Genomic DNA, 14,581 nt, shown 5'->3' on the forward strand with positions numbered 1-14,581 from the left:
CTGCGGCAGAGGAGGACATTCCGTTTGAAACGCTCTCAGAGGCCTGACTACATAAAGAGGACATCTTTTTCTTAATTTGTCTATTTGTAAAGTCAAGTTATTTTTTTTTTTTTATCGTAAACCAAAGGAAACCAGTGAGAGTAACCTCTTACTTTTGATGTGTAATGTGGAAGTATAATATCAGTCCAAGTAAGAAACTCTGCTTTTTACTGCTCTATATGGAAATAATTCTGGTGTGCATTGTGGTGCATAGTAGGTAATATGAATTCTTACTATGTGGTAATCGGTCATATACACCAGGACAGTAATGTAGGTTCAGCAGCAACCAAAAGGTGGCTATAAACTCACTCACATTTTCTTGAGCATCTACTTTAAAAAGTGCCAGCTTCCCCTCAGAATTATTAATCGTGGAGAGAAGCACAAAGCTACAAGTATGAGTGGCATGTTTCATTTTGCTCAGTGTTTGATCTGAACAGTTAACCCGAGTGAAGGAACACTTGTTTTTGCAGTGTCTCGTCCTTACGGCTGGCCTACAAGGACCTTGAGCTTCAGATGAAGAAGGAGGAGAAGATGACGGTGAGCGGGAAGACGAAGGCGGAGTCGGAGCGGCTGGGCATGGGCTTCGGGAACTGCAGGAGGTACGGAGCCCGGAGCCCGCTTTCTGGGCGGAACGCCAGCCGGTGTCATCCTGAGCTTCCTGTTCCCTCACCGGCAGCAGCATCTCTCTCCTTCCTCTCTCTGAGTGTTGCGAGCTGGTGTGGGTGACAGCACGGGAACTCCCAGACCTGGTTCCTAGAAAACAGAAATCGGTCTGGCCTGCCCTCAGTGGATGCCCCCGGCAGAGCCGGGCATGTGACTGTTTGTGCAACTGGTTCCAGTCCTCACTACGGTCCAGTGGTTTTCAATGCTTATCCCAACAAAATGGTTTTCATTGTTCGTGTCTTTAACCCCACCAACCAATGTATTTTTGTTGAGAGGATAGATGAAGACACTCGTTGGTGAATATAGTATCTTTATGAACTAACTAGTCTTTTTTTTCCATTTCATTCTCTGTTTTCTCAAGTGGCATTTCACATTCAGCAACCTCAGATATGCAGACCATTGAACAGGAAACGCCAGTCACAGCCAAACCTCGGAAAAAGTACAGCGATGACAGCGATGACTCATACTTTACCTCCAGCTCCAGGTAGTGTGTGCGAAATTGTCCTTACAGTGTTGTTTGGAAAAGCAGTGATTGGAATGAACTTACTCATTTACTTCCCTGCTTCTTGTTTTGTTTTGCTTTTAATATTTTTTTATCGACTTCAGAGAGGAAGGGAGAGGGAGAGAGAGAGAATCATTGATCGGCTGCCTTCTGCATGGCCCCTACTAGGGATCTAGCTCACAACCCAGGCATGTGCCTTGACCGGGAATCGAACTGGTGACCTCCTGGTTCCTGGGTTGACGCTCAGTCACCGAGCCACACCCGGCTGGGCTACTTCTCTGTTTTTAAACACTTTGGCTGGAGTCAAGGGGTCCTTTGAAAAAAGTTGGGGAAATATTTGTCAGAAGGCAATGTTTGCTGACATTAAGATGTCTGGCCTGGCCCGTATGGCTCAGTCTCAGCCTATGAACCAGGAGGTCATGGTTTGATTCCCGGTCAGGGCACCTGCCCAGGTTGTGCCCCGACCTCCACGCTCCTCAGTATGGGTCGTGAAGGAGGCAGCCAATCAATTATTCTCTCATCATTGATGTTTTTCTCTCTCTCTCTCTCCCCTCTTCTCTGGAATCAATAAAAATATATTTATTAAAAAAGATGTTTGATAATAAGGAGGGAAATTGGAAGTGGAGAACTGCAGACTCCTGAGGAGCATATTCAGTTACAGCCTCATTCCCAGAGCTGGACGTTTCACTCTGAGCCTCTTGTTCCAGAAGCCCAGCTCAGGGGTCTCCAGTCGGCAGGGCATAAACCAGTGCTCTGCGTGTTTATTAATAATTACTGCTGCACCCTGAAGGCTCTCGGGTCAAGCCGCTCCCTGCCCCTGAGCGCCACCATCTGGTGTGAAGCTGACCCTGGAGAGGGCCCTGGCTCAGGTTCCAGCGGCCTGCAGGGCAGGGGCAGGGCAGGGGCGGGGCAGGGGCAGGGGCAGGGGGAGGGGTAGGGGGAGGGAACAAGTCTGAACTTGAATCATCTCACTTGTGAGGTTCGGCTCAGTGGTGTCCCCAGTCAGAACTCAGCGACCCCGCGGCTTCCTCTTTGCCTGGGAGTCACCTGGTTACCACACCAGGGCTGTCTGACTCAGAGGGAACACCCTGTCATGCCTCTTGAGAGAATTTAAATCCTTTCCTACAAGGTAAGGCAGTGGTTGGCAAACTGCGGCTCGAGAGCCACATGTAGCTCTTTGGCCCCTCGAGTGTGGCTCTTCCACAAAATACCACGTGCAGGCGGGCATGCACAGTGCGATGGAAACTTCGTGGCCCATGCGCAGAAGCCGGTTTTCGGCTCGCAAAAGAAATGCCAGTGGTTGTGCTGTTGATGTTTGGCTCTGTTGACTAATGAGTTTGCGGACCCCTGAGGTGAGGGAGATGTTAACGTGCTTTGGAAGCCGCAGGCAGTCAGGTCACGTCGGCTGGTGTGACAGGGACTGCGGGTGGCTCCCGGCCTGGGGACGCGGCTCTGCACGTGCCTCTGCTCCCCGCACCTTTGGTGACTTCCCTGCTCGCTCGCCGCTCCCACAGGAGAGCACAGGGGCGCGGGGAGTCTGTTTCAGGTTCCGTGGGCGCTGCTGCCCGGCAGCCGGCAGCCGGTAGCTGTGGGAAGGACAGGGCCCTAGACGCCCGAGGGAGCATCGCCCGCCCGGCCCTGCACAGCTCCACCGCCCGCGCTTGCCCAAGCTTGGCCGGAGGGCCAGCCTGCAGCCCGGTTGCTAGGACACGTTATTTCTGGTTGGAACGGGAGCAGGTGGTGTTTTCACAGGGACCACACTTGCTGGCTTCCCGCCGGGCAGACCTCGGTGCGTGTGCACCGCGAGGAGCTGCCGCCCTCTCTGCCCTCTGGGCGGGACAGGGCTTCGGAAAGCCAGAGATTAGTTCCATGAAGAGCTCTCATTGCTTCCAAATTATTCATTAGCCCATTAGAACTTGGATATTATGAATTATGAAAGAGTGCTGTTTCTATTAAAAATAAGGTCAGCCATCTCTTTGTTTTTATTGAGTTCCATTATTTCCAGGACATGGACAATGTAATTATATACCGAGCACAAGGGGAGGAGACAGAGCAGTTTGCTCAGCCTCACAATGTCAGCGCGGCCTGCAGTGGGGCACAGTGTCTGCAGCCGTAACCCAGACAGGATGCTCGGGTCGCTCAGCGAGGGCTGAGGGAGGTTTCCAGGCTGAGAAGGACCGAGTGGGAGGACAGAATTAAAGTAAAAGCATTGAGCCCCGCTGGCCTGGCTCAGTGGTTGAGCGTCGACCTATGAACCAGAAGGCCACAGTTCAAGTCCCAGTCAGGGCACAGGCCCAGATTGTAGGCTCGATCCCCAGGGGGAGCGTGCAGGAGGCAGCCCATCAATGATTCTCTCTCATCATGGATGTTGCTCTCACTCCCTCACCCTTCCTCTCTGAAATCAATAAAAATACTTAAAAGAAAATTGAACTCTAGGATCTAGAAACCAAAAGGGAAGGGCGCTAACGGTGTGGCGGTGAGGTTTGGAGGAATGGCCGTGGACAGTCCTGTCGCCCATCCTCCCAGCGGCAGCCGGGGCTGGCCAGACTGCCTGTCCCGCGGTGAGCTGCTGCGCGCCTGTAGCAGAGAGGCCCCCCAGCCCAGCTCGTGCTAGTCAGTAAGATCCCAGCAGAGTGGCTTCTCTCTCCTGTTTTTGAACAGATCAGTCATTTTCTTAAAATCTGATGCCCCAATGGTGCAGCACTTTGGTTTATATAAATGAGTATTTCCTTACAGCGATATCAAATCTGCAAAATCTACGTTCACAACCTCAGAGTTGTGGAGAGCCTGGAAATTCCAGCCACCCCGGGGCCAGTGCCCCGGCCACCCAGCACCCTCCGGGGGCCGTGCAGCACCCTCCTCAGGCCATTCAGACTCCCATCTCCCTGGGCTTCCCAGCTCAAGTCAGCCAGCCCGCACCCTCACCTCACAGCTCACGGGCCTGACGTTCCTCAGTTGACAGGCCAGTTCTTTTCCGGGCCTTACAGACCAGGGCCTCGGACCCAGCATTCTCCCGCCTTCCAGACCTTTTCTCCGATGTGACGTCAGGTCACTCCATCGTCTGGTCTCCCTCTGCGGGGACAGGGGCTGTTCCTCCCAGCAGGCCCGTGCTCGGGGCTTCGGGCTCCCGCTGACAGCACAGCGAGGGCTGGTCAGCTCGGAGCCCGAGCGCTTCGAACGGTGTGTTCCCTGCCCTAGGGCGGCGAGCGGGGCGCCGCCTGCCCCTAATGACCCCTGGAGGAGGCCGACCACACCGGAGTCCTGCTTCCTCCGTGTCCGCGTAAACTCCCGCCCCGGCCCAGACAGCAGGCTTACCCCTCCCCTCCTTTCTGGTTTGTTCTTAGCTCTCCCCCGCCCAAGTCCCGGCTCACTGGTCCCTGCCTGTTGTTTTCTATTCATCTCTGATTGCAGGCCCCTCTCACAGCCCAGGCTGTCTGTCTGTCTGTCTGAGTGGCTGCCTGGGGCACCTCTGGCAGCAGGGAGGAGGGCTGGGCGAGCTGAGCAAAGTCCTGGAAATGACTCTCCTCGTGTCTGCTCCTGCTCACGGTCAGGCCGCGGGGCTGCCCGCCTCCCGAAGGAGCCCGGAGGCCAGTCCCCGGCCCCCGCCGTCACTGAGGCAGCCTCCACGTCACTGTCCTCTCTCGGCAGGTACTTCGACGAGCCGATGGAGCTACGGAGCAGCTCCTCCAGCTGGGATGACAGCTCCGATTTCTACTGGAAAAAGAAGAGCATCAAAGAGACCGACACTGTTCCGAAAGCCACAGGCTATTCCGACAGGTATGAGGACAGAGCGGTGGGACTGACCGGAGTGTAAGGGAAGTCTCTGGGACAGTAAGCGGTTTTGTTCTATTTCTAGAATATTCTTGGCACCCAGTGTTCTGGCCTCGCCTTCCCCAGAAGGTGGTTTGAGCGGGATTGTGCGGTGACCGCCTGTGTAGACTGGTTTACTTCCGTGTTCTTAGGTTCCTTCCTCTGCGTGGCTGAGCTGTTACCCACGCACCTGCCGGAGCCGTCTCCAGCGTGGGGACTGTGAGGGAAGGGCTGCTTTGTTTATTGTCCAAACCAGGGGACGCTGGCGGTGCGAGGGGACACAGCCAGCACGCTGGCCAGCGGGCATGCCCGGGCTGTCTGGTGACGAGCTGGCTCAGCCTGCTCACCTGTGTCCGCGTGGTGGGGAGCGCGCTCTGTGCGCGGTGGGGTCTGTGTTCACTGAGGGAGCTGCGGGCCTGCGGGGGACAGCCTGTTTGAATGGAAAATTCCTTCCAGTGGTGTGTGGTTTGTACTGATTTTTTTTACTAGAATTTTCAGGCTTTTTAAAAGTTGCCTGAAATCCTTTTACAAAATTATTGCTGTTGGCTTTAAAAACAAAATGGCATGTGTATACATTATAAATAAGAAACACATTTGCCTCACCTCAAGTTAGGTTAACCTACTTTGCTGGGGTTTTTGTTGTTGTTTTGTGCTGAGAACACAAGCTGTACCCAGCAAATGTCAGGTATACACTGCGGCATTGCTAACTCTAGCTCCCATATTCGGTCCCCAGAACTTACTCATCTGCTCGTTTCCCAACCCCTCTCCCACCATTCCACTGTTTCTCTGAGTTTTACCTTTTTTAAAGAAGTTTTGATTCCATTTGTAAATGAGATCACACAGTTTTCGTCTGGTTTATTTTACTTAACATAACGCCCTCCAGACTCATCCATGTTGTCACAATGGCATGGTGTCCTTGTTTATGGCGAAATCCTGTCCCATTCTGTGCACACCACATCGTCCTGCCCTCTCACCCCACAGAGGCTGAGGTGGTCTCCACGTCTGGGCTTTTGTGAGAGCTTCAGTGAACATGGCGTTGCAGCTCACTCTTCAGATGTTGGCTTTGTCTCCTTTAAATACACACCAGGAGTGAGATGACTCGATCATATGATGTTTCTGTTATTTTTGAGGAACTGTCATACTGTTTCCCACGGAAGCTCCATTAATGTACCTTCCCACCAGCCGTGTGCAGGGGTTCCCTTTCCCGTCCTCACCAGTTCTTATCTCTTGTCTTCTTTTTGTTGTTTTCTTGTTAATCCTCACTGGAGGATATTTTTCCACTGATTTTTAGAGAGGGTGGAAGGGAGTAGAAGAGAGGAGGAAGAGAGGAAAAGAGGGAGGGAGGGAGGGAGGGGGGAGGGAGGGAGGGGGGAGGGAGGGGGGAGGGAGGGAGACCCATGTGAGAGACACGTTGCCTGGTTGCCTCCCACATGCAGCCCGATGGAGCTGGGATTGAACCTGCAACCCAGGGAATGGAGCCCTTGGCCCTCCAGTGAAGGACCAGGTCTCTGACTGCTGGGCCCCGCTGGCCAGGGCTCACCGCTTGTCTTTTTGGCGATGAAGCCTCATTGGGTTTGGCTTGCACCTCCCAGATGATGAGTGACCTTCTCATGTGCCTGCGTGTTGGCTGTGAGCTTTCCTCTTGGGCTGCGCTTGCTCAGTGTTGGTATGCTGTGTTTCCCTTTTCATTTGTTTCCAGACACTTTTTATTTCTCCTCTGACCCTGTGGTTGCTCAGGAATGTGTTAGTTTCCACATATTAGTGAATTTTCCACTTTTCCTGCGTTGTTGACTTCTGCTTTCCATTGTGGTTGGAAAAGATACTTAATGTGATTTCAGCCTCACATTTGTGAGGCCTCACATGATTTAACTCGCTCTGTGACCTAACGGGGCGCACCCGGAGGATGTTCTGTGTGCTCTCAGGACGCTGCTCCGCGCTGTCCGATGGAATGCCCTGGGTGTGTCCGTTTGGCCTAACATACAGTTCAAGTGCAGCTTCCCTCACTGGCTTTCTGTCTGGGTGAGGGTCCATGCTGAGAGGGGGCACTGAAGTCTGTCAGCGTTGCCACATGTCTGTCCTGTCCGCTCCGTTGGGTGCACATGTATTCACAGTTGTTATTACTCTTGATGACCTGACCTCCTTACCATCATGGGTCCTTTGTCTCTTGTTGCAGGTTTTGGCTTAACGTCTGTTTTCCTAACAGAAATATGGCTGTCCCTACTCGCTTTTGTCTCTTAACGTTCAGCCTATGTGTATCCTGAAGACTGAAGGCAGCCTGTAGCTGTGTCTTATTGTTTTTTATTTGTTTCTTCTTTAAATGTTTTAATTGATTTTTTAGAGAGAGAAGAACATTGATGTGAGAGAGAAACATCGATTGGCTGCCTCCTGCACACCCCCTGCTGGGGATCAAGCCTGGATCTTGAGCATGTGCCCGCTGAGAACTGAACGGGCAGCCTGTTGGTGCAGGGAGGATGGCTCAACCACCTGAGCCCCCTCGGCCAGGTCTCTTTCAGCAGTTGTTTGTTTGTTTGTTTGTTGTTGTTTTCAGCAACAAACAAACTTCCTCTTTATTTAATAGACTAGAGCCGTGGTTGGCAAACTGTGGCTCATGAGCCACATGTGGCTCTTTGGCCCCTTGAGTGTGGCTCTTCCACAAAATACCACAGCCTGAGTGAGTCTATTTTGAAGAAGTGGCATTAGGAGAAGTTTAAGTTTTAAAAATTTGGCTCTCAAAAGAAATTTCAATCGTTGTACTGTTGATATTTGGTTCTGTTGACTAATGAGTTTGCCAACCACTGGACTAGAGGCCAGTGCATGAAATTCGTGCACGGGTGGGTGGGGGTGTCCCTCAGCCCATCCTGCATCGTCTTAAATCTAGGACCCTTCTCACAATCCATGACTGCTAGCTCCCAACAGCTCGCCTGCCTGCCTGCCTGCCTGCCTGCCTGCCTGATTGCCCCTAACTGCTTCTGCCTGCCAACCTGATCACTCCTAACCATTTCCCTGCCAGCCTGATTGCCCCTAATTGCCCTCCTCTTCTGGCCTCGTTTCCTCCCAACTGCTTTCCCCTGCAGGCCTGGTCCCCCCCAACTGCCTTCCCCTGCTGGCCTGGTCCCCCCCAACTGCACTCCCTTGCAGGCCTGGTCCCCCTCAACTGCCCTCCCTTGCAGGCCTGGTCACCCCCAACTGCTCTCTCTTGCAGGCCTAGTCTCTCCCAACTACCCTCCCCTGCCAGCCATGTTGTGGCGGTCAACTTGTGTCCACATGGGGGCAGCCCATCTTTGACCATATGGGGGCAGCCATCTTGTGTGTTAGAGTGACGGTCAATTTGCATGTTACCCTTTTATTAGAAGGAGGATTAATGAGCTTGCATAAAAATGTGCTTATCTTCATTAGTAATCATGGGAATGCAAATTAAAACAAAGTGCTATTATATGATCAAAAATAGTCAAAATTATTAAGACATTTAGCAATACCAACTACTAGTCTATAATAATAAAAGCATAATATGCTAATTATACTGGGCCAAACAGCAGAACGACCGTCCGGACAACCTTCCAGACTAAGCCGCAGCTGCGAGCGCCAAGGCAGCCACCGTGGCTGCGAGGGCCGAGCCCCTTGCACAGATTTCGTGTATCGGGCCTCTAGTCCTATATAATAAAAGGCTAATATGCAAATGACCAATTGGCGGAATGACCGGTCACTATGATGCTCACTGACCACCGGGGCAGACACTCAATGCAGGAGCTGCCCCTGGTGGTCAGTGCGCTCCCACAGAAGCCGCTCGTGGCTGGCAAGCGCAGTGGGGTGGCAGGCCGCGCAGTGGGGTGGCAGGCCGCGCAGTGGGGTGGCAGGCCGCGCAGTGGGGTGGCAGGCCTCTCCCGCTCTGCGGAGCGCTGAGGGTGTCTGACTGATGGCCGGACATCCCCTGAGGCCCTGGACGCGAGAGGGTGCAGGCCAGGCTGAGGGACAAACCCCCCCCCCCCAGTGCATGAATTTCGTGCACCGGGCTTCTAGTAAGATATAAAAGAGCATTTCTGCGCCTGCTCACTGGCTGTCTGCAAAGGCGGCACCCACCATCTGCACATACAGGGTGCCAGCCGTGGTGGGGGGAGGGCAGAGCGTTGGACGGACGGCCCTGTGGGCCAGTTGACAGCTCCGCAGATACCTGCCCAGCAGGCTGTGGGCCGGGCTCCCCATGGAGTCTGCCAGGTGTTTATAGGACCCGGTGCTGCCCGCCCCTCCCAGCCCGTGGCCGTGCCCGTGCCCACAGCGGAGACAGGCACCCTCACTGCCCTCTCACCTCCCCCACGGGAGAAGTTGTGGGTCCCCGTGGCACTGAGCTGTGCCATCTTGGGAGAGGGACAGCGTGGGCCCAGGGAAACTGCGCCTCCACCTCCTTCAGTGCCCCTCTTGGTTCTGGCCCCGCTGGGCTGGCACCTCTGCTGGACTCGACCCCCGGGGCGGAGCCGGGCCGGAGGCGCAGGACGGGAAGCTCCGATTCCGCCTCCTGCTGCCGTCGCCCGATTCCACCCTTTCTGACGCAGGCCGCCTGCTCGCCGCAAGCCGGACAGCGAGCCCGCCCGGAGCTCGGACGAGGCCCAGAAGAAGTTCGGCAACGTCAAAGCCATTTCCTCTGACATGTACTTCGGGAGACAAGACCACGCCGACGTGAGCGCCCGCGGTTCTGCGGGCAGAGGAGGGCCTGGGCGCGGGGCAGCGGGGGTGGCGCTGAGGGGGATGGGCTCAGGCTGCGAGAGGGCCGCCCGGGAGCTGGAGCGGGACTCAGACCCCAAGGCAGGACTGTGTCTCTGTTTCTCTCACTCCTTTCTCAGTGTCTGAATAGCCATCCATTCAATCTTCTTTTGATCCTCGCCTGAGGATATTGTTTGCATTGATTTTTAGAGAGAGTGAAAGGGAGGGAAGGGGTGGGGGGAGAGAAAGAGAAGGGGAGAGAGAGAGAGAAACTTTGATGTGAGAGATGTTTGCCTCCCCTATGGACCCTGACCAAGGCCGGGCATCAAACCTGCAACCGGGGTACATGCCCTTGACTGGGAATTGAACCCACCACCCTGAGGGCCGACACGCTAACCACTGGGCAAACCAGCCAGAGCCATTCAATCGCTTTTGAATAAACGAGGCAGTTTTGAGAGACCTGTAACTTAATGATCTCTAAGCAGAGTTAAATGGAGTGAGGTGTGGGTTCGGAGGGCTGGTGTATTTATTTCCGGCTGTTGCCTGTCTCAGTGGAATCTCGCTGAGCAGGAAAACGCAACGGACTCGCAGAGGTTTCCGCCGCCTCCTGCGGAGGCCTGTGTGCCCGCGCGGAGCTCTGGGGGCGGATTGCAGCTCCTCTGCTGTCAGGGAACTCTCCCTAAAGGCCCGGTTTGTGTTGTGGCAGCAGCACACTCCCTCCCGCATTGTCAGAGCATTTCACGTGCCTCAGGCTTCTCCCAGCCCCGAACCCCCTGCTCTGACGCCCACGGCTCAGGCTCAGTCCGCACAGCACAGGGGGTGGGAGCGGCCTCCTGCCGTGGCCCGGGGGGGGCGGGGGGGGCGGTCCCACACAGGACGCGTCTCCCCCTGTGTCCTCGCACTGGGGCCGTGGCGTCCTCTGTCCTCTGTGTGGGGATCCCCGCGGCCCCCAGGAGTGCATATCCGCTGGGGGGAGCGGGGACGGGCAGTGACAGCCCGGTTCTTACTGTAAGACTGATGCCTGTTGGGGTGACGTTCCTCTCCCCGGTCTCCAGTTTGAAACGCGGGCGCGGCTGGAGCGGCTCTCGGGAAGCTCCTCCATCAGCTCTGCCGACCTGTTTGACGAGCAGCGGAAGCAGGCGGCAGGTGAGTGCGGCCTGGCCAGGGGCCTCTGCGCTGGGCTCCGGCTCAGACCCCCCATCCAGCTCCCCACCGGGCGTCAGCTGCGCGTGGGAGGGGCCTCAGCCCCGAGCCCCAGAGCAAGCAGAGGGCTCCTCGCGCTCACATGCTAACCAGGGCCGGCTGCGCCAGGTGCCCACCCCTTGGGTGGGTGGGTGGATGGATGGATGGGTGGATGGGTGGATGGATGGATGGATGGGTGGATGGGTGGATGGATGGATGGATGGATGGATGGATGGATGGGTGGATGGGTGGATGGATGGATGGATGGATGGATGGGTGGGTGGATGGGGTCAAGGGGAGAGGCCGCCCGAGGGAGGGTGGAGGGCTCCCCCAAAGGGGGGGTGCTGGCCCACAAAGGCCCACCGGTTCTGTCCTGGGCGCTGGCCTGTCAGGCGCGTGAGGCATGGAGGAAAGAGGGCCGGACGGGGAGGGACTCTGCAGAGAACCAGCGGGCAGTGGCCGTGCCGCTGGACCAGGACGGTTCAGACCAGGCCACAGGCCTCCTGTGTGGGTGGTGCAGCTGGTCATAGACGGGGGATGGGGGGCCTGGTGCTGGGACCCGAGCCCTGGCCCTGCCCACGCCTTCCCCATGGGAAGCGGAAGGGTGGGACCGCCGCCACCACCACCAGCCCCCACCACCACCACACACACACACACACACACACACACACACACACACCGTCATCGGGGCGTCACTGGGAGGGGTGACCAGCGCCGCTCTGTGTGCAGGAAACTACAACCTCTCGAGCGTGCTGCCCACGGCCCCCGACATGGCGCAGCTGAAGGAGGGCATGCGCTCGGTCGCGGGGAAGCTGTCCGTCTTCGCCAACGGAGTCATGACCTCCATCCAGGTCAGGGCGGCGGCGGGCCTGGGGGGTGGGCTCTCGCTGTGAAGTGGGACCGGGACACTCTCCGGTTGCTAGGAAATTGTCAGTGACTTAGATGTTTGCTGCGTGTAGCCCAGGACCACGTCCTCCTTGTTTACATTTTCTAACTTACGACCCGAGGGGAATTGTTGCAGGAATTATCGGTCCTCGTCCACTCCTTTCCTACACTGGAACAGAAATACTAGGAAGACAGTAAAAATTACATTCTTTTATCTTTAAAAAGGTATTCGATGCATATCTTTTCCAAATTAAAAAAGATTACATTGTGTATATATAATCCTGTTTTTAGATGACATTTTGTTATGAGCATTTCCATGTAAGTAAAAATTCTTCAAAACCCACATTCTTTCCAATGGAAATACATGCCATTTATGTAACAATTCTTCAGGTTGGCTTTTGAGAGAGTATTCTAACCTTCAGTGAGGCCAGGGTGGGGAGAGTAGGCTCACAATTTATTCTTATTATTTATTAACTAGAGCCCGGTGCACGAATTCATGCACAGGGGGGGTCCTTTGGCCTGGCTGGCGATTGGGCGGATCAGCACCACAGGAGGTTGGCCAGTGGGGGGAAGGGCCAGCGAGAGGTTGACTCTGAGAACCCACTGACCACCAGGGGGCAGCTCCTGCGTTGAGCATCTGCCTCCTGGTCGTTAGTGTGCATCACAGTGACTGGTCCGCCCGTTATTCATTTGGCCACTTGGCTTTTATATACGTAGACTAGAAGCCCGATGCACAAAGATTCGTGCAGAACGGGCCTTCCTTCCCCTGGCTGCCAGCAATGCCTTTCCGCTCCAGCCCTGCCTACCCACACTGCCCAGAGGCCCTGGGTGGCTGGGGTGGTGTGGAACTCCTGCATTGTCGCCATGGCAACAAGTGCAAGCGTCCAGCCCCGTCCCTGGCTGCTGGGTGCCTGTGTATGCAAATTAACCTGCTGTCTTTGTTGGGTTAATTTGCATACCCACTCCTGATTGGCTGGTGGGCACGCCAGCCAATCAGGAGTGGGTATCACAAAGGTACAATTTGCAACTTTCTCTTTTATTAGTGTAGATTATTGTATTTTCATACACACACCTGTATACCTCCTTTTGCCCACCCTGTATAACGACCGAAGGCCACTTCTGATTGGGCGAAAGGCTTATCTCTGAACCTTCTGTTCATGTCAGGGTATTGCAGGGGATTCTGTCATGAATGTATGACATGGCCCCTGGGAGTAGGGCCTAGTGGGGGGCCCTGGTGCCTGCAGGGGCCCCAGGTGGGTGCAGGCCCTCCTAGAGAATTCTGGAGGCCCTTGCTGAGGCCCTGCTGGGAGTGTCAGAGCTGCTCAGGTCCCGACAGATGAGCATCCCATCCCCAGCCACACACACACACACACACACACACCCCCCCCCCCGAGGTGAGCAGTGGAGGCAGAGCTGGCGTGCGCCCCCCAGCAAACCAGAGGTCAGGCTCAGACTCCACCCGCGCTCCTCTCTCCTCTCCCGCACACCTCCTCTGGGCTCCCCGGCTGCAGGCCGCCCTCCACTCGCTCCCCAGCAGAGGCCTGCGGGACGAGGAAGTGCGGTGAGTGTTTGTAACTCATCCGGGCTCTCTCTCTAGGATCGCTATGGTTCCTAATGCTGACGTCATTGCTTCCTGGAGAAGTTCCTCCTTAAGGGACCGACGCTCCGCAGACTGCAGCGCAGACAGCCCATCTGCTGGTGGCCCTCTTCCTTGTCCTGCGTCCTAGACACGCCGGCTCCCCGTTCCCTTTGTGGAGGAGCCTACTGTCATTTCTGTCTGTGTTCCCTCCCGCTCATGCCCTCTCCGCCAGGCCTCCATAGCCTCGCTTTATTTTCTTGGAATCTTTAGTTCTGACAGCTGGGGGCCTGGAGACACGGCCCTCCCACCCACTCCCCGGGAACAGAGGGCCTTGTGTGGGCTCAGCGTGTGCCACCGGGGCCAGGGCTCAGGGTCAGCTGGCGCCAGCTGGGCCTGGAGAAACGAAACCCACAACAGACATCTCAGTAGAAATGGAGCAAAAATAAAAACAAAAGACCAAAATGGTGTCTCACTGACGGATTGCTTCGTTATATTTGCACATAGTCAGGTGACTTCAAAATAATGTTTAAAGCCACCTGTCCCCTTGTAAATTGTTTATTTTTATGATCTATAAATTCAAAGATAATTTCAGTGAGTGCTTTTAACAAACAAGTTTCTGTGCTGCCGAGGGAACTAATCTTTTGACAAGGTGTGGCTGTTTGAATCTCTGAGAAATATAAGAACTCCCTAAGTGCATTTATAAATCGATAAGAGTGTACAGAATTAAAAATAAATAAGAAGATACACTCATGGAAAACATTTCAGAATGTAGGAAAATAGTAGTTGTAATTGGGTAGTTTTGTTAATATTTTTTATCTTAGTATTTGTTTTTTAAAAATTGCAGAATGTGTATAAGGAAAAATAGCTTGGCTGTGTTTTAGACAGCATTAGAACATATTGTTCCGAACAGCAAATGTATCTGAAATTTGATGAACCGGAAGTATGGTTTCAGCCAAATGTTTTGTGAATCTTTCTTAAAGCTCCGATGACTGACTCTGAATAAACAGTTGCAGCAGGCACGTTGGGACTTTTTTTTTTACCAAAGTTTATGAGACGAGTTATCGTATGTGACATTTGGATGATGATAAAACTACCGATGGATTTGGTGTCTGTTTTGTTAATCTGAGGATATTTTTTCCTTTTTTTTTTTCTTTTTAAGGGAGGGAGGAAGAGAGTCATCGATGAGAGAGATACCTCCATTGGTTGCCTCCCACACACGCCCCAGC

The 14,581-nt window shown here is 54.5% G+C and overlaps 1 protein-coding gene across 1 annotated transcript; it reads left to right on the forward strand.

Moving 5' to 3' along the window:
• The first annotated feature begins 442 nt into the window (after positions 1 to 442).
• On the forward strand, positions 443 to 14,372 carry LOC311616215 (ADP-ribosylation factor GTPase-activating protein 3-like). Its single transcript, XM_084907500.1, has 7 exons — positions 443 to 638; positions 1,064 to 1,186; positions 4,853 to 4,981; positions 9,562 to 9,685; positions 10,765 to 10,855; positions 11,621 to 11,742; positions 13,374 to 14,372. Exons 1-7 carry the CDS (start codon positions 553 to 555, stop codon positions 13,389 to 13,391), a joined length of 693 nt encoding a protein of 230 aa, XP_084763626.1. The 5' UTR covers positions 443 to 552; the 3' UTR covers positions 13,392 to 14,372.
• Positions 14,373 to 14,581: the final 209 nt, after the last annotated feature.

The sequence above is a fragment of the Pipistrellus hanaki genome (assembly GCF_964339955.1).
Source record: "Pipistrellus hanaki genome assembly, contig: scaffold_123, whole genome shotgun sequence".
Taxonomy (NCBI): domain Eukaryota; kingdom Metazoa; phylum Chordata; class Mammalia; order Chiroptera; family Vespertilionidae; genus Pipistrellus; species Pipistrellus hanaki.